At 39.9% G+C, this 18361-nt stretch overlaps 1 protein-coding gene across 2 annotated transcripts; it reads left to right on the plus strand.

The window, feature by feature from the left end:
* Positions 1 to 13435: 13435 nt before the first annotated feature.
* LOC133133146 (non-histone chromosomal protein H6-like) lies at positions 13436 to 18051 on the plus strand. Of its 2 annotated transcripts, none has more exons than XM_061249189.1 (6): positions 13436 to 13649; positions 15313 to 15339; positions 15491 to 15517; positions 15615 to 15650; positions 15847 to 15975; positions 16104 to 18051. In XM_061249189.1, the coding sequence occupies exons 1-6, from the start codon at positions 13632 to 13634 to the stop codon at positions 16152 to 16154; spliced, it is 288 nt and encodes a 95-aa protein (XP_061105173.1). In that variant the 5' UTR covers positions 13436 to 13631; the 3' UTR covers positions 16155 to 18051. The 2 variants fall into 2 exon arrangements, with proteins under 2 accessions (XP_061105173.1, XP_061105174.1); XM_061249190.1 differs by having other exon boundaries at positions 15847 to 15954.
* Positions 18052 to 18361: the final 310 nt, after the last annotated feature.

Raw genomic sequence — 18361 nt, forward strand, 5'->3', positions numbered from 1 at the left:
TGCCTTCTGGAACAAAGGACCAGGAAATGGATTGCTCCTCTGGGAATCCAAAAACATGACCATGTTCCTGTCTAGATAGACTTAAATAGAAAACAACAAACCCCTACACACACAGTTAACATTACAGCCGTGATAGAGCTCTGGGATAGTTAATTTACTCACATTTATTTCATTTATTTATTTAGCACAGATAAATAAGCAGAAATAACTACATAAATATTTTGAAAACACTACCTCTCCATGTTCAAAAGTCAGTCACAGATAAACTGTGTACTATTTCAAAACATTTTCAACATAAACAGACAACTAAAGACCTAACCATACAACCACAACTACTTTGACGATCCTTTACCGGTGTTTTAGGGGGACAAAATATGTCTTACTTACTTACATACTTCAAAATATGTATGAAGTCACCCTATTTAAAAAAAGGATTTCCAATGTTTTCTTTGTTTCACGGGTTGGGGAGTGCAAGTAAGTATTTTCACCATACCTGTCAACATTGGGCTTTGAAAATAAGGGATGTTCGTCAAGTCTCACGCATTGACGGCGTTACCTTGTCCGAGAATACACGCATATTAGTCTCAGTCTAGCGCCTGGGAAGTGCTGCAGGAAAACCGAGTACTGTGGCTTGTATTCTCGGACAGGGTAACGCCCCCGTTTGCTCCGTCAACATTGAAACAACGTGACTGCGCCAATACGGGAGATTTACGGGGGAAATTACAGGAGAGTTGACAGGTATGATTTCCACCAAAACCATGATCTTTTTCTAAAACTTACCAAGTAATTTTGGTGCCCAAACCTAACCAAGTACATAGGTTTCTGGCTGAAAGCCCTGAAGGCAAAACTTCTCCTACAAGCGCTCTAACCAGCTTTGCTATTGTTGCTATCGTTGTAGCCATTGTTAGCAATACCAGTTGAAAACACCACATTACACGGTATTCTATACATACAAACACCGTAGTACATGTCCACAGATAGACGTTGGACAGTACTACGTATAGCACTTATTTAATTACACAAAAACAAAACAGAAGTGCTAATAAATAATACATTACGAGAGATTTCACTTACCGTTGACGCACGGAGCTGCCATCTTGGATTTCTAACTCGGGGTTACTCGGTCCTTCCGACTTTCCCAGTCGGAAATCCCACCTCAGGGGGCGTTCCAGTTGAAATGTCCGACTGGGAACTCGGAAATTCCGACTTCCCAGTACAAATGGAACGCACCATTAGCCTCTGTGTCTCAAACGCTGAACTCTATGATATGGAACGGAAGTCACCGCTTGCTTCTACAATCGAAATTGCCAATATGGCGTCTAGTCCACCGTAACTCTCAATTTCCCCGTAGGCAATAATGCAAAAAATCCCTGCCTTTTTCTAACAAACTAAGGCGGCTACAGTCACATTTGTAGCCTGGTTATACTCAAAATACATATAAGAATAATAATCAAGACGTGATTTTACTTGACACGATTCGAGATCAAACTTATAAGGCCGTTGTTTTTTTCGTCGCGAGTCAACACTAGACTCTTTTGTTGGTCGAATTGAACACGTGACGATGAGTAGCTGATGAATGGCCTACAAAGACCATCATGAAACAGTTCTGTGGGTTGAACCGAATGTAACTGCGACACTACGTAAAGTAGTTGGTGAAAAGTTATTGTGTCTGTTGATCTAATAATCCTTTCTGTTTTTTTCAGACTGCTGAAATAAAGGTTATAAATATAATTAAATGTCATAAATATTTTGATGCATCGGATGGTGCAGTGGGTAGCACTGCCGCCTCACAGCAAGGAGGTCCTGGGTTCGAATCCCCGTCGGCTGGGGCCTCTCTGTGTGGAGTTTGCATGTTCTCCCCGTGTCTGCGTGGGTTTCCTCCAGGTACTCCGGTTTCCTCCCACAGTCCAAAGACATGCAGGTTAGGCTGACTGGAGAGTCTAAATTGCCCGTGGGTATGAGTGTGTGAGTGAATGGTGTGTGTGCCCTGCGATGGACTGGCGACCTGTCCAGGGTGTATTCCTGCCTTTCACCCAATGTATGCTGGGATAGGCTCCAGCCCCCCTGCGACCCTGTTCAGGATAAGCGGGTTCAGATAATGGATGGATGGATGGATTTTGATGCATTTTATTGTTTGAAATATAATTTACAATATGGGTAATGCTTTTCTAACCAAGTAGCAAACATAATAAAACAGCTGTAAACCTCATAATCGATCCAACTCCTTCTGCTAGCTAGCTAACATTAGCTTGATTAATAAATACTGGCGGCAAAATAATTCCCTTCCCCCATACATTTAGTTCAGAAAATAGACGACATCGTACAATTTTTAATCTCCAAAAATTCCCAGCCTTCGCGTTCAGCTTAAAATTGCAGTAATGATTTAGATGATGCCACTGAGAAAGGCTTGTCCTTTTACAGACAACGTTTTTTTCAACGATGATATTATCGATCTATAGTTATCAACGATTTAATCTATAATTATTATTGCCAGTAATATAGGTGGCTAGCTAGTTTTTGTTGCGTAAAGAACTACCTTGCTCGGCTTGATATAGTCTAATGTTAGTCTTTCTTGATGATGACTCATTTAACGTTAGGTTTACGATCTGATTCCGATTTGAATCTTTCAAATCGGAAAGATTTCCGGTTTGTAATCCCGATTATACAATGCTAGCTATGATGCCTGGTCTGGGTAATTAATTGACATAAGAAAACAACCATTCATTTGTAATGAAGTCACGTCTGCCAAGTTCAACAAACTCATTATTAGAGGCAGAATGCTGAAATAGAAACACAGACACGTAACTTAAATAGAGGTATACATTTTATTAGGTTCACCAATTGTCCCCAGAACTCAATCAAATGACTATTTGTTTCAAACATGATATATGAAATAGACAGAATTAATAAGATTCTTGAAATATTTAAATTATTATATTTCAATATTAATTTATAGTAGGCTGGAACAAGTGAACATGCTGTAAGTACTGTAGATAGGGTTCATGAATGTTTTAAGATGTCTATCAGAAACTTACATGTAGATTGTTGTATATGGCACTTTACAAAGCTAAGTATAAATTGTATGTTTCCTTTACTTCCTTTGCTTTTTATGCATATTTGTACATTTAATTTAAGTGGGAAAAATGGCACGCCAGTTGTGGAATCGCCTATATATAGGCTACTCAGTGAGCACTTCATTTGGTATTTATTAGAGTCTTCTGCTGTAGCCTGTATACTTAGAGGTTTGATGCATTGTGGGTTCAGAGATATGCTCTTCTGCATACCACTGTTGTAATGCGTGGTTATTTGTGTTACTGTCACCTTCCTGTTAGTTTCGACCAGTCTTGCCCTTCTCCTCTGACCTCTCTCAGTAACAACACGATTCTGCCCGCAGAACAGCAGTTATATTTAGCATGTTTGGCCAGAACTCCTTTGAGAGATTATGAACTCAATTTGGATTATTCCCCATTTTAAATAAAGGCCAACAATAATAATAATAAAAGAATATCAGATAAAAGGTGAGAGCATCTCTCAATTAAAGTACATCATTTCATATTGCCAACATAATGCCAATAGTGTCAGGTTTGAGGGACAGAGGAACCAAGAGCAGACTCAAAGAGAAGGTGAAAAAGGCAGGCTTTAATGAATGAGGGATAGATCCAAAATGCAATCCAGAAACAGGCAATTGTCGAAATCTGGGTAGACGGGTACATATGGGATAATCCAAAGCAGAGTCGAAAAACCAGGCAGAGATCACAAACCAGAGCAAAACAGACAGAATTCAGGGTTCCTGCAGCTTAAGGCAAGTTAGATTTAAGACTTTTTTAATGCCACTTGGAATGAAATTTAAGACCAACTTTATAAGCAAAATTGAAAAATAAAACAAAACAACATCAATTACTTAGTGTTAGGTACAATTTGTCCCAAATGTTTATTTGAACATAAAACATGAACACATTGAATACCAATATTCAAAGGAAGTATGCAAATGAAGCTTTGAATATTTGCATTGTTTCATATGACAGTACATCACCATAACTGCATTAAAGCAAGTGCTGTTGTCTGTCTTTGTGATTATAACTTAACTTAAAATTGTGCTGAATGTGCCTTTTTTCATACAGGTTAGACATCAGGTTTGAGAGATGCTCTCTCTCCAATCTAAGGAAGGAGGGGCTGGGCACTGCTATAGCAGTGTCTTAAGAGCTGCTAATTCTAGCAACTTAAAAAGCCTGATCAGTTTGAATGTGCTCACTCACACTCACCAGTTGAAGATATGCAGTGCAGGTGCTTTCCTGCCTTCTTCACAATGTGTCCTTCACGGCAATGTTTTTTATTGTAAACTACTAAAAACATTTTTCACATACATGAAGACAAAAAAAAGCAGCGTGTGACATATCCCAATGTTAATTCAATATTCAAACACATAGGTTACAAAGACTGGAAGGAATTATTTGGTACAGCCCTACTCACGACCCTTTAAGGTGATTTTAGTAAAGTGCTTCTTTGCCTCCCAGGCTTTTTGTTAATACAAATCTAGTCATCTCAAACCTTAATTGGTTACTTCTTCACAGCTACGGCATGGATCTACAGGCTTCCGTCAATCCTGCCTCCACCTGTTCTGCCATTCTGCCATTTTCTCTTTAGACCTCTTCCTTAGTGCATTTGATTTGGTGATGAGCTGTGCCATCGGGTGCCAGCCTTTCCCCCAGCTTGTGTGGCAGGCTGATCAGCATCATTCTGCAGAACTTTTGTCACCTCAAACAGATTTTTTCTTCTTCTTAAGCTCCTTGATGCGTTCCGCAGCTGCCCTTTGGTTTTGTGCTACGATTTCAGTCACTTTCTTTTGCTTCTCCTCATCTAGGTACATCCTGTACCTGGACCTAGCTGATGCAACCAAGGACAGCAGCTCCTTATCGTGATAGGGACCTCACGGACCCCCCACAGACGGAGACATAGTCACAGATTATCTGTCTTCGAAAGTCCCAGTGGGGATAATGAGAATGACCTATATTATAACAGCTAGTAAATCCATTTTCTGCATCCTGATAATAATTTGAATGATACATTACTGTCAGGGCTGAATCTGCACCCAAGCCAGCGTTCACTTCCTTAATCTGGACCCAGTTCTTTTTGCCACCAACATCCAGTCTGACCAACTGGAGGACTTCCCTCTTGATGAAATGCCTCAGAATACTCTGAACAAGTAAAGAAAACAATTAACCAAAATAATTGTTCTTTGCTTTCTTTTAAAATCTTTTTTATCTTAATCTTAATATCATTGCCATATCATAATAATATATACATAATCAGAAGTACAATCAATGAACATAAAATGGCCATAAGCAACTGTACAGTACTATAAAATACAGAATATGATGACATAGTGCTGAACATTATTTCAGTTTTACTCAAGTCAAGTCTCGAATTCGCATGACTGGGTAGCTATCTTAGCTGTATGAATATGAAAATTAAACTAAAAAACAACATGGTGTAACTGCATCTAATGGACATTATCCAATATATAACAAAAATGTAACATTCGATAAACTAGCTAATGCCATCAGACAGTGGTAACCTGGCAGGTAATTTATGAATCTGTCGTTATTGGTTAACTATTTCTAAAAGCTGCTGAATTCCATTAGTTGCTGAGGGAGAAATGTACCTTGGCTTAGCATACACAGTGTTAGCCACACTGTGACTGACAAATGCTAGTTCAGTAACCATGGGAGTTCAAACTACTTTACGGGCTATTCATCAATTTTAGACATTCCACCACTCAGTCATATGTCAAGTCACATTTTGACCAACCAAAGAGTCTACTTTTGACTCATGACAAATAAAATAATCGCCTTATAAGTTTGTTCTCGAAATGTGTCAAGTAAAACCACGTCTTGATTCTTATTCTTATATGTATTTTGGGTATAACTGGGTCAAAAATGTGAGTACCCCCTTAGTTTGGTCGAAAAAGGCGGGGATTTTTGTATTATTGCCTATGGGAAAGTTCAAAGTTACGGTGGACTGGACGCTGTTATGTCCATACTCTTTTTAGACATCTACTACTTCCAAAAGAACAGAGGCAGAGGCGGAGAAATACTTTAAATAACAACGAAGGAGTTCACTCAGAAGTTGAATATTACAGACTGGCATCACTCGTCATTCTGACGTAAAACAAAACTGGATTACCCATAAGGTTTAGCTTAATCCCAACTATGGTGACTCACATAGCCCAAAATAATAATGTGTGCAATTCAAGACATAACAGACGCCATATTGGTTTCTGCAACTCCGCCCGCCTCTCCAGTTCTTATACACTCTATGGTCTCCAATCCGCAAACTTCTATGTTCCACACTACCATGCTCCCGAGTCTACACTCCAGTCAGTGCTTGGGAGTTTGCACTTATAGCACGAAAGCACGGTAGTTCGGAACATTTTGTTAATCAGTGGGACACACTTCGATGCGACAGCTGACCTATAAACTTTAACCACTGCCGTAACCTTTTCTTTTTTTCGATTATGATGATTGTTAGTAAACCATAACCGGGGGAAACGACTAATCTGATTTGCATAAGATATGTTATGCATTGCATTTATTTTCAGTGGAGCACATCACAATAAACTGTGTTGTCTGGTTAGATGTTTTTTGTGTTTGTTCATGCGTGTTACATTATTTTCTCTGTAAATATATATTTTTTTAGCCAACATCTAATTATAATTATAATTCACAAATGTTGTTCCATCCTTTTTTCTTTCTCTTTAAAATAATGACATTATAATTAAATGAACGCAACATTATTATGATCTGTTCATTTCCATCTGTTGCTTCTCAACTTACACGTTCTAATGGATAAACACTATGCTTGCATGACATCAAAAAGAGAATAACATTAAGATGATATGCTGCTTGTCAGGGATGTATGGCAAGTAGACTACATACTAATCTTGTAATAATGAAAGAATTGACACAATGGCTCAAACAAATTATTTATGAATTGATCTTTCAAAGATGGCCAGGAATTGGACCAGAAACTCCCTCCTCTCCTCTCTCTCACTGGCCTCTCTTTTCTCCTCCCTCTCCAAGGCTACTCCTTCCCTCTGCCACCCCCTCTCTAATGTCTCTCTCTCTTCCTGTACATCAGCCTGACTTTGGAGGAACTCCCAACAAGTCAGCTAATGTAACGCTAGTTAACTGGGTTGATATTCACCTAGTTAGGAAGCTTATGGGAATAAATTCATGGGCCAATTAATATTACGAATATTAAATAGTATAGCTAGCTATTGACACTATATTATCGGGACTAATCTTAGCTGTAGCTAAATTAACTAAATTATTAAGCTTAGAATATTAACAGAAATTATAGTGTGCAGGATGTTTTCAAACTTGGGGAAATGCCAGCTAGCGTAAAAATGTTGATAAATTACTTATATTTGTAGAAGGCCTCGGGAGAAGCAGCAGTACTCCTGTCCGCTATTGCTGTTGTCTTGTCGAAGTCAAAATTAGCCCGTTTCCGTTTCTCATTTACATTACATTAATGGCATTTGGCAGACTCTCTTATCCAGAGCGATGTACAGTTGATTAGACTATGCAGGAGACAGTCCTCCCCTGGAGCAATGCAGAGTTAACGGCCTTGCTCAAGGGCCCAACGACTGTGCGGATCTTATTGTGGCTATACTGGGGATCAAACCACCGACCTTGCGTGTCCCAGTCATGTACTTTAACCAATACGCTACAGGCTGCCCGTTTTTCGATTGGAATGGCCAGATTTTCCCAGTAGGAGCATGCAATGATGTGCACTCCAAATATTGAACAAACAGAGTGCGCATCAGGGCACTTCATCCATACTCGCACTTCGGTTGGGACTCCCACTCCAAGATGGATGTGCACTTGGGGCACAGAAGTACGCGGTTTCAGACACAGCTAAGAAGTGCAGGCCCCATAGGACAAATCAGAATGTTTGTAAACAGAGATCGCTAGGATACTTCCGGGCGGCCACTCGGGCGAGGAAAGGAGTAGCGTTACTTCAAAATCGACTGAGCCAGAGCTGTGTAAAACAGTTAGCTAGTTATGCCGAAATCAAGTTGTGTTTGGGACTGTAATGCCAAATGTAATCAGGCAGACAGTGGATTGGGCTTTTTCCGATTCTTAAAAGGGAGAAAAATGCAAGTCCTGCAGTCCGTTTACAGGGCAGACTCAGTTTTGACAGGTTCTTGGCACAGTCAATGATAGCTGACACAGAGATGCCCAAAGTTTCAAAGTGTCAGAAAGATGGGCGAAAAACAAAAAAGGAATTTCTGATTGTTTTACTCATGTCCTTCACAAATGTTGTTGGCAGCACCAGGCGGTCATTGGCAGCCATATAGAGAAACACTGGGATGATAACTTCACAAACATGAGACGTATCTGATCTTGCCTGTTGTAAAACTAGTTTGCAAACTAGTTTTGGTGGTAACGTTACAGTAATAGGGTTACCAATAATGCTAGCTAGAAAGCGTCCATAGAGTGCTGAAGTCTGACATCAAAACCACGCCCCTTGGGTCATAAATACATTTTCCCATTCAACCATTGACTCTTTAAAAATCATTTAAAATGAAAAACTGTGTTCCAAAAAAAGAGTCAGGGCATTCTGTGAGGGAGGTGGCACTGTATCATTTATGATATTTTGTTATATTTGATACAGTCCGTGTTTTGAGAAAATTGAATTTATTATCCGGCAGTACCCATATGAAGCTTTAAAAAACTACACTACCCGCCACTACCCCCAACGCTCAGATTGGCTCTGGAGACGCAGTGTCACACACATAACATTACAGATGCAATACAGAGGAAATGCCGCCAGGCATATTGGAGTGGGTTATGTAGTCTAGTCAGTTTGGTCATTTCCAAGCATGGAAATTGTAGGCTATTTTGGTGGTGGGCTTGTATTTGGCCTCTTTGGATAAATTAGTACTTTTCTGGCGTCAGTTTATGTTTGGTAACCATATTTTCTTTTTTAACACCGTTCACATATTAAGTGATTTTAAAAAAGTCAATGGGATTTTTGAATGGGAAAATGTCTTTATGACAAGGGGGGGTAGCATAAGTCAGTTTTCCCTGAAGCACCGTTTCAAGGCTTGTATCATTTTCTTAAAATCACATGCTGATGACAAACATGGCCTCATTTTGTGTAGAACCATGTGATCTGTTTGGTTTGAGCAAAGATATTTAGGCTGTGTCCAAAATGGCTCACAATTAATTAATTACTCATTCCTAACTATTGAATGTCCATATAGTGTGCTATATAGTTTACTAAATAAACAGTGAATTCGTACAGCAGACATCATCTTTTGCAATCGAACAGCATCATCACGTATGTTACGCTACACTGCTAAATATAGCCCCAAAACCATTAACAAACATACCATATAGCAGGCCCTTAAACATGAAACTACACGGCCTTGGCTTACTTTATATGTAGGACTTAACTTTTTTACTGATTAAACATCTATAACACATCCGCCCTACACATTTATATCCGAAAATTGAACAGAACATGGGTTTAGAAGAAAGATATTGCCGCTTTTCGCTTACTCTTTCATTACAAATAACGTTAATCGTCAACTATAAGACATTATAGCATTATAGCTAGCGAACAAACAGTGCCACTTACTGGGCAAACAGGGTTTTGGATTATTGAATAATGAATACTGTCACGTCCGTGCCAATTTTCCTTTTGTTTTTCCCTTTTCTATGCTCTCTGCTTTCACTCCAGTCCTTGTTTTACCTATTTTCCCATTACATGTCTCCGCCCCCCACTCCTTATATGTGTTTCCTTCCTGTCTTGTCCCAGCTGTTTCTCATTGTCTTTCATCATCTGTTCCCCAGCACCCACATCTGTTTATCATTTAGTCGATTGGTTAGTATATTTAAGCTGGCCTGTTTTGTTCTTTTGTTGCTAGTTCGTCAGTTCTGTTTCCCCTGTGTAAGGGTCTTCTCTGGTCTTCTCATTGGATTTCTGTTTTGACCCGGTTTGACTCTTTGGATTGTCATTTCTATACCTCTGCCCTGTTTGGACTAACCACTTGGTTTTTGAACCCTGCCTGTTTTTTCGGATTACGCTCTGCCTGCCCCTTTATCTGCCTACTTCATTAAACCTGCCGTTTTCTCAGAACCCCTGAGTGTCACGTTTCAGGTCTGTCTTGCCATGTTTTATGTTCATTCATGTTGTCTTAGTCACGTAGTGTCTTATCATGTATTATGTTAGTCTAGGTTCGTCATGTTGTTTAGTTATGTTTCGTTATGATTTATTTTCTTGTCATGTCTAGTTATGTTTCGTACGATTATATTACCTTGTTATGTTGATTGGTTATCGTCTTAGTTTCGCTTTGTGTTATGTTTTGATTTATGTTTATTGTTACGTTAACTGGTCGTTGTTTATGCATACACTTTTACATGTCTTTCCGCAAACCTTGCGTTCCGCCTTTTCTCTCTCTCTCCTTCTGTCATTCACTCCCTAATTGTTTCCATTTGTCTATTTACTAAAACTACTAACGCTAGATCAGGATTGGGTAGAAACTAACAAACTAATCATGTGTTCATGTTACCTTACGTTTCTCATGCATGTCATTTACTAATTTACTAATGCTAGGGCAGGATAGGCTTATTACTAACGATTACTAATCTCCTTGTTAAACTTGTCATCTATCGCACCTGTTTTCCATTTCCTTGCTATGCTCTAACTAATTGTCTACACCTGTCTACACCCGCATTTATAGCCCAGTCGTGCAAATGTTCTTCGCGAAATTGTCTGCCTCTAGTCTTATTACGCAACTCTTGAGCATTATTTCTGATTGATTCACGTTAAGATCCAAGCCTGTTTACCGACTATTGTTTATTGATTTCTGTTTCGTTTACCATCGTTTTGTTTTTTGACCACGTCCTCGCCTACCGTCTTTGTACTTTTGCCTCGCTGATTGTTTTATGGTTTCGACTTCCACATCGCCCTCGACTACGACTCTGCCTGCCGTCCGCCTGTATCTGCCCTGCTGACAGCTCTCCGGCTACCGGACCTCCCTGCACGTTTACCGACTACGAGTTTGCCTCTTCCCTCGGCACCGTGCTTTTTGTTTGTTTATCGTTTGTTTGGCTGGCTCTACGTGTATGGACTTTGCTTGTTGTGACTACGCTCCTGGGATTCGTCCCAAATGAAGCCCTGACGGGACTTTATTCCATTATTGTTTCTGAGTCGTGCATTTTGGGTCCAACCCCCACGCACCCGTCTCACTGAGTCTGCACTTGGTTCCTCTGTCCTGAAACCTGACAGAATATATTAGCTATATTAGGTCATATTAGGTGGCGGCACGGATGGTGCAGTGGGTAGCACTGCCGCCTCACAGCAAGGAGATCCTGGGTTCGAATCCCCGTTGGCCGGGGCCTCTCTGTGCGGAGTTTGCATGTTCTCCCCGTGTCTGCGTGGGTTTCCTCCAGGTACTCCGGTTTCCTCCCTCAGTCCAAAGACATGCAGGTTAGGCTGACTGGAGAGTCTAAATTGTCCGTGGGTATGAGTGTGTGAGTGAATGGTGTGTGTGCCCTGCGATGGACTGGCGACCTGTCCAGGGTATTCCTGCCTTTCGCCCAATGTATGCTGGGATAGGCTCCAGCCCCCCTGCGACCCTGTTCAGGATAAGCGGGTTCAGATAATGGATGGATGGAGGTCATATTAGGGTAGTTGTACTGTATTATAATGCTCAACTGAAACGTATTTGTCATCAACATGACAAAAGCCAGAACAGCTGTTTTTTTTTTTTTAATTACTCCTGGACCACGCCATTGTCTCACAGCTTAATAGGAGAATTAAAAAGTCTTGTGTATAATGGTTAGGGAAAAGCTGGTTGCAAAGCATTGTGGTTCGTATCCACCTTTTTAGTGACCACGGTTGTTCCCTAGATTTGGCGGTGCACTGTGGGATATTTCTAGTGCCCTAAAAATATGAGTCATATGAGATTTTTGAATTCGGACACGAGAACAAGATGGCTGATGGCCAATCTAGTTGTCTAGTTAGTGAATAGTGAGTAATTTCGGACACAGCCTTACACTTTGGTTTGAGTTTTTGGTGGTCAATACGAATAAGCAAGCCCCCGCTTTAACTGCTGAGAGTGTACCCATTTTTACTGCCCAGTTGAACCCAAACACATTGTCCCCCTATATCAATTTTCCATGCTCCCCATTTTGTAGTCAACAGTCACTTAATATAATTCTCATATACCGAAAAGGCAGCCCTCGGTCCCAGCTATTTTAGAGTCGTGGTTAGTGCCACTGGGTCCGCCCCGTTTGCATGCCGGCGTACACCTGCTGCACACCAGTCTGCACACCATTAAAATCTGTCTCAGCTGGCGGATCTGCCGGATCGCCCCCTGAGTTTAATCGGCGAAAGCAGCATGGATGAGGTATTTTCTGTGCTCTGACAGTTTTGCCCCCAGACTGTATAAAAATATAATAAGCATGATTATTATATACTAATGTATCATAATATAAAATTATATAATATTATATATTGTAATTGTTATATAAAATTATATTATATAATAAGCATGGTTTCGTCATAATTTTAGTTTATGTTGCTATCTCCAGCTGCCAGCAAAAGTTTTCCCTCCATTTATAGATCGTAATCGCTTCTTGCAGGAGATGCCCGGGCTGTCTGAAAAGGAGCCGCGGTACATTATTCTACCACCAGGTGTGCACTTCAGGCCTCGAGAAATGAATCAATTTTCAACACGATTGGTTGGAAAGCTTCAACAGTTCCGACACAGTTCAGTAAGAATCGTCTCGCCATCACCTGCCCCTTACCGAACGTCAAAACCACAAAACCACGTTATCACAATGATAACGTGGTTTTGACGTATATATATGTCCCTAACGTTTTTCCAAAATCCTCTGTATCTCGTCCCCCTTCACACAAGAAAAAGACTACACAAAATCTACTTTGCTGCGTGTGCCATCTTGATTCTCTCCCACTTGGTTTCAATCTCACTTGCACAAAACCTTCTCCTATCCATGTGTATAATCAGTGCCAGATAGTTGCAACTATTTAGTCTAGCCTACACGGTCTGTATATGCCAAACCATCCGAATACTTTCATGTTGTAGTTGGGAGCAACATATGTCTGACTTCGATAAACCTTTCCTAGCTTTAATGACAAAACATTGGTTTCATAGCGATTTAAATATCTGGCGGACAGGAATAAATAAAACCTGACATTCAAAGACTTCCCCATCCCTCAGAAATTTTGTGCGAAACCAAAATAAACATTAGACTGATTGGTAATGACACTTTTGCATACCCAGACAGGCAGACTATTTTGCTATGATTTAAAAATATGTTGACCAGTCCTAAGGCCAATCAATGACAACAATGGGCGGAGAGTAGGTTGTCCGTCAGGTTGGTGCTCTAATGAATAGAACAGAGAGGGGAGAGAGAAGGACAGAATCCAATCCGGTTTCAGCTAGTTTTTGTGTCGATGGAACATTAACGTCTTGCTGTACTGCGATCGAAGGTACTGTTTGAATCTTTCAGAGAACGTAGTACAGTATTTTTCGGCTTGTCCGCTCGGAAACATTTTTTGCTATATTTTACCTTCTAAAATACAAGAAAACAGCCATGCCTAAAAGAAGCAGAGTAAGTGCAAATATTGTAATTAAAATGTATAATTATATGTAGGCTATAGACTAATATATATATATATATATATATATATATATATATATATATATATATATATATATATATGGATTTGTATAATATTATTTACAAAACATCCCATTTTAACTTTGCATTAAGAAGTTGCATATAATGACAAATGGAAAACATTGCATTTGCATTCGCGTTGAAATAACGGTTTGCTGTACTTTCTTGTGCAGTCAGGGGGGTTAAATGTATCCTGTTTTGATTTGGTGCCTTTTAATCGTCTTAGTGCCGAGATTTGTTTCGTTTTCCTGACCTTGATTATAATGTTTGTCCGTTTTTTAACGTTCTCTTTTATTATATTTCGTATTGTTCAGGAATTAAATGCAGACGGTAATCGTCCAAACAAAGGGGTGTAACACCGTGTTCCTTGGTTGCGATCTGCTGAAATAAAGTTGATAAAATGCGACCTGGTGTTGGAAAAGCAATTGCATGAATTGCTTTCAGGTGCACTTCATAAATAAGAATGCATGTGAAATCACAAGTATAGTTCATAATTTGTTGTCTAATATGTAAACTAAATGTATTACTATGTAGTCCTGTGCTGTGGTGCGCATGTATCGCACGACTCCTCAAGGCTCTTGGAAAAGGGCATAAAAGTCTTATGTGTCATGGCTGCCCTTGTACGCAAGACGAACATTAGCCAACTGAATATCTGCTACATGCTGTTGTCGTGTTTTACTGCTCACGGTTTGGAGATGTAGAAACATTCAATACATTGAATCATTTTAAACGTATTTTCATATTGTCATTCATTTCGCTGAAATGTGGCGTTGCAGATGCGTTATTTATCATGCATTCATGCCTCTGCTGGGGGTAGTTTGTGTTATGCAATGGCGTTCTCGACATCACAGCGCCGCTCTGGTTGCTGAGGGTGCTAGTATATTCTGTACCCATTTGGAGGATCGCTGAGGATCTAAGTGTTCGAAATTCGAATGAATGGCGGGAGTGCTTTGTGTACTGTTTGACGTAGAAATTAATATCGTAATGTAGGTAGTCCAGCACCCTAACACACACCCCCCCCTCCCGATTTATTTATACCACCGAATGAATACGTAGAAGTGGGCGGGGCAGTATTTCCCTCCTTCTCTTTTGAGTACAGACTGTGTATGGCGGTCCTCCTTTGCAAGCCAATCAGAACATTTTATATAAACATAAACTTACATAACCAAGTGAGCATCACACATTGCTTAAATTGCAGCCATAACTGAATGTAAAACGGTTGCCTTCCCAATCCCCCACTTTGAGATTACTGTTTCCCCTCCATTACACCATTACACCTCCCTATTCTCTTTAGTGTCTTTCTCTTTAGTAAGCAGTATTTGGATAGTTAAGTTTGGTCACTTTTGCTTTGTTGTTTGTTTGTTTATTTGTTGATAAAAAAATAATAAAAAAATGGGCCCTGGTCCTTATCTTTGTTGTACGGGTAGCAATTGAAATTGTACTTCCCTCTAGGGTCTTTCAGCGCACTTACCCCTGGTTATGGGTAAGCACTTTGTTGTAGGTCGCTCTGGATAAGAGCGTCTGCCAAATGCCAATAATGTAATGTAATGTAATGTAGTGTCTGCTGAACTAACCAAATTCTTGTTTCCAACAGGACAACAATAACACTGAAGCACATGAGGTACATGATGCATAAATCACAATGAGGCCCTTTTGGCTACACTTCTATTTGCGGTTTTTATTTGTATTACAGTAATTTTATCAAACAATTTTATACCTGCAGTCAACAGAGTGGGTAATAGATCTGACTTGTTTGTCCCCTTTTCCCATAGCCCCAAAGGAGATCACAGAGGTTAAAAGTAAGTTGTTTTGTTTCTTGTTTTTGTTCTGTTAAGTAGAGGTGCATTTAGTTTTTTAAAAAAGTTAACTTTTTTTTGTTTTGTTTTTTTGTTGAAGAAACCTGCTCTCCCTCAAACAGAGCACAAGCCAAAGGTATTCAATCATCATTATTAACATTTCCACTTAACCTCATATTGGAAGCAACTGTCTTTATTGTTACCACAGCTTTTGCTAATGTTGCTGTCCTTGACAGTTGGACATTTATGTCCAATCAAAGTATTAAGAGGAGATATTTTTATAGATTTTTCACTTCATAAGTAGAGGATATTCATAGCTTTTCTTCATGCAGAAGGCACCTGCAAAACCTAGGAAGACAAAAGAGGTAGAAAAGGCTCAACCTGAGGAGGAGAAGAAGGAAGTCCCTGCTGAGAATGGTGAAGCTAAACCCGAAGAGGAGGTGAGTGGAGCTGAAGAAGAGGTGAGCGGATCTATGGCGACATGTTAAGACAGGACTGAGGGTAATGTTTTTGCATTTAAAGGAAGATCAAAAAAAAAAAGTTTGCAATAACTGGGTTAATTAATTGCATGCATTTGTTTCATACTAAGGCACCAGCAACAGAAGAGGAGCCTGAACAAAAAGACGAGGAGGCTGAATAACATCTTTTCCACATCCTTTTCAGAGTGCTCCCTGTACCTCTTTTTCTTGTATGATTCAGGGGAATATTTTTTATCTACCATTTTCTAAACGCAGGTTTTTTAGTAGTTTGATTGTAGAAACACATTTTTTAAGAGAAAATTATGTTTGGAGAGGGATTCCACCGCATCCTACATTTTTACATCTCTGGAAAAATTATGGTCATTGTGAATGTCAGTGGTCTTTATTTTCAAAGGGGGGAGGGAGAGGAGCAGGTTGCAACTTGCAAGGTGTCATTTTCAGGAATCGATTACACAACAAAAGCTTGAATGAGAGGATGCGAACATTCCATAGGCTATATGAGGGACAGTATATGTAACCTGAATTGTGTGGGTGGGGATGAATTATTCAAGGGGTTATACATTGTTTATTGTTTATAATGGGGATGGGAGGGAGTTTTAGAATGTTTGTTTGTAAGCTGTGTTCTATAAATGTTAACTCTTGTATCCATGCCCTTTTGAAAAACCTGAACGTGAAACCTGTTTCATACTACTGTTCCATATCAGGCCTGTGCATTGCGTGTATTGCTCTTGTCTCTCTGTTTGGTGATAGCATTGCAATAACCTTGTATACCTGCTGTGAAAGGGTTTAGAAACTTTCTATTTACAGTGTGTAATGGTACATTTGTGGGAATGTTAAAAAGTGACGTATGATTTTAGCAAAGCTAATTACATGCATAACAGTGTCAAGCCTGATTTGTACTTCTATGTTCAATCTACGCAGAGCCTACGCAAGTGGCCAACGCCGTTCTGAGCATTTATACTTGTGCGCTGGGGTGTCTGCTTAGCTCTGCAATTACACTACCAAAACGCGAGTTTTCACCGGACATATTAGATCCCATAATCATTTGCGATTAACTATGATTCTTCTGTTAAATTAATAGCGGCTGAAAACAGCGGCGGAGTTCGCAAATAACTGCAAAAGCGCTTGTCCGCAAGTGCACAACAAGCTCGCCATTTGGTTTTAGTTATACTTTTTTAACAAAATTCCAATTGCTTAACACACTGAAATAACGTGTAATGGCGGCCTGTAGCGTAGTGGTTAAGGTAAATGACTGGGACACGCAAGGTTGGTGGTTCTAATCCTGGTGTAGCCACAATAAGATCCGCACAGCCGTTGGGCCCTTGAGCAAGGCCCTTAACCCTGCATTGCTCCAGGGGAGAATTGTCTCCTGCTTAGTCTAATCAACTGTACGTTGCTCTGGATAAGAGCGTCTGCCAATTGCCAATAATGTAATGTAATGTACTAAGCCTCCGAAAGCTAGCCAGCTAAATTGCTTGTAATTACGCATCACATAATCCCTTTACTTTCAGTCTGACATGTTTCTGCCTTCAAAGTGCGTCTCATTTGCGTGCTTCGAACGCACCTCCAAAGTTTTTTTTGAAGGACAGATCACTAATCGGGCAACAAGGCATCAAGTCAACTCATTTCAGTTTCGGACACAGCCACGGGCGACAGAAACAGATCAATGGCAGAGCAGCCGGAAATGCATAATGCGATGCTACCAAGCGGACCAATCACAGTTGTTACGGACTGTGTCGCCACAAAGTTTAGTTACATTTCTGGAGAGGTGTGCGTCAGCCTACGGTGTTGTGAAAGGGGGTAGGTGTAGGATCTGTGTACATTGACAGCAGAAGTATAAATCAGTCTAAACATACTGGTGATAGCTTGCTTTTAAGGACATTGAGAAGCAAATGACTGTACCTTAACTTGAACTGTCAAGTGAACATACCAGCAGTAGCAATATTCACATGTGGGTTTAGGTAACCAGTACAAATGTACAGTTTTTTCTTCCTTTGTTTATAGCTGTATGTAATGATTCGTATAAACAAACCAATAAAATCTTGGTTGTAATTTGTGCTTTTCCCTCCAGTGTTTTAATTTTCCAGTCATGAAAAACAGGTAGTTGCACATTCTATTATGCCTGTATAAACTACAGTTTTATATCGTGCAGTCCGTAAGTATTTGGACAGTGGTCCAGATATTGATTTCTGTTCTTTTGGCTGTGCTCCAGCACATTGGATGTTTAGCAGACCAAAAAGTATTAATAAAAATATTTTAGGGGGACCAAAAGTAACTCAGCTGTTTCTGATCAGTCAGGTGTATTCATTCAGTTCCTTAGTTCAATCAAGTCTTGATTCTAGGCTTTTGATTGCTTTTGGGGTTATTG

Source organism: Conger conger, chromosome 7 (genome assembly GCF_963514075.1).
Source record: "Conger conger chromosome 7, fConCon1.1, whole genome shotgun sequence".
NCBI classification, from domain to species: Eukaryota; Metazoa; Chordata; class Actinopteri; order Anguilliformes; family Congridae; genus Conger; species Conger conger.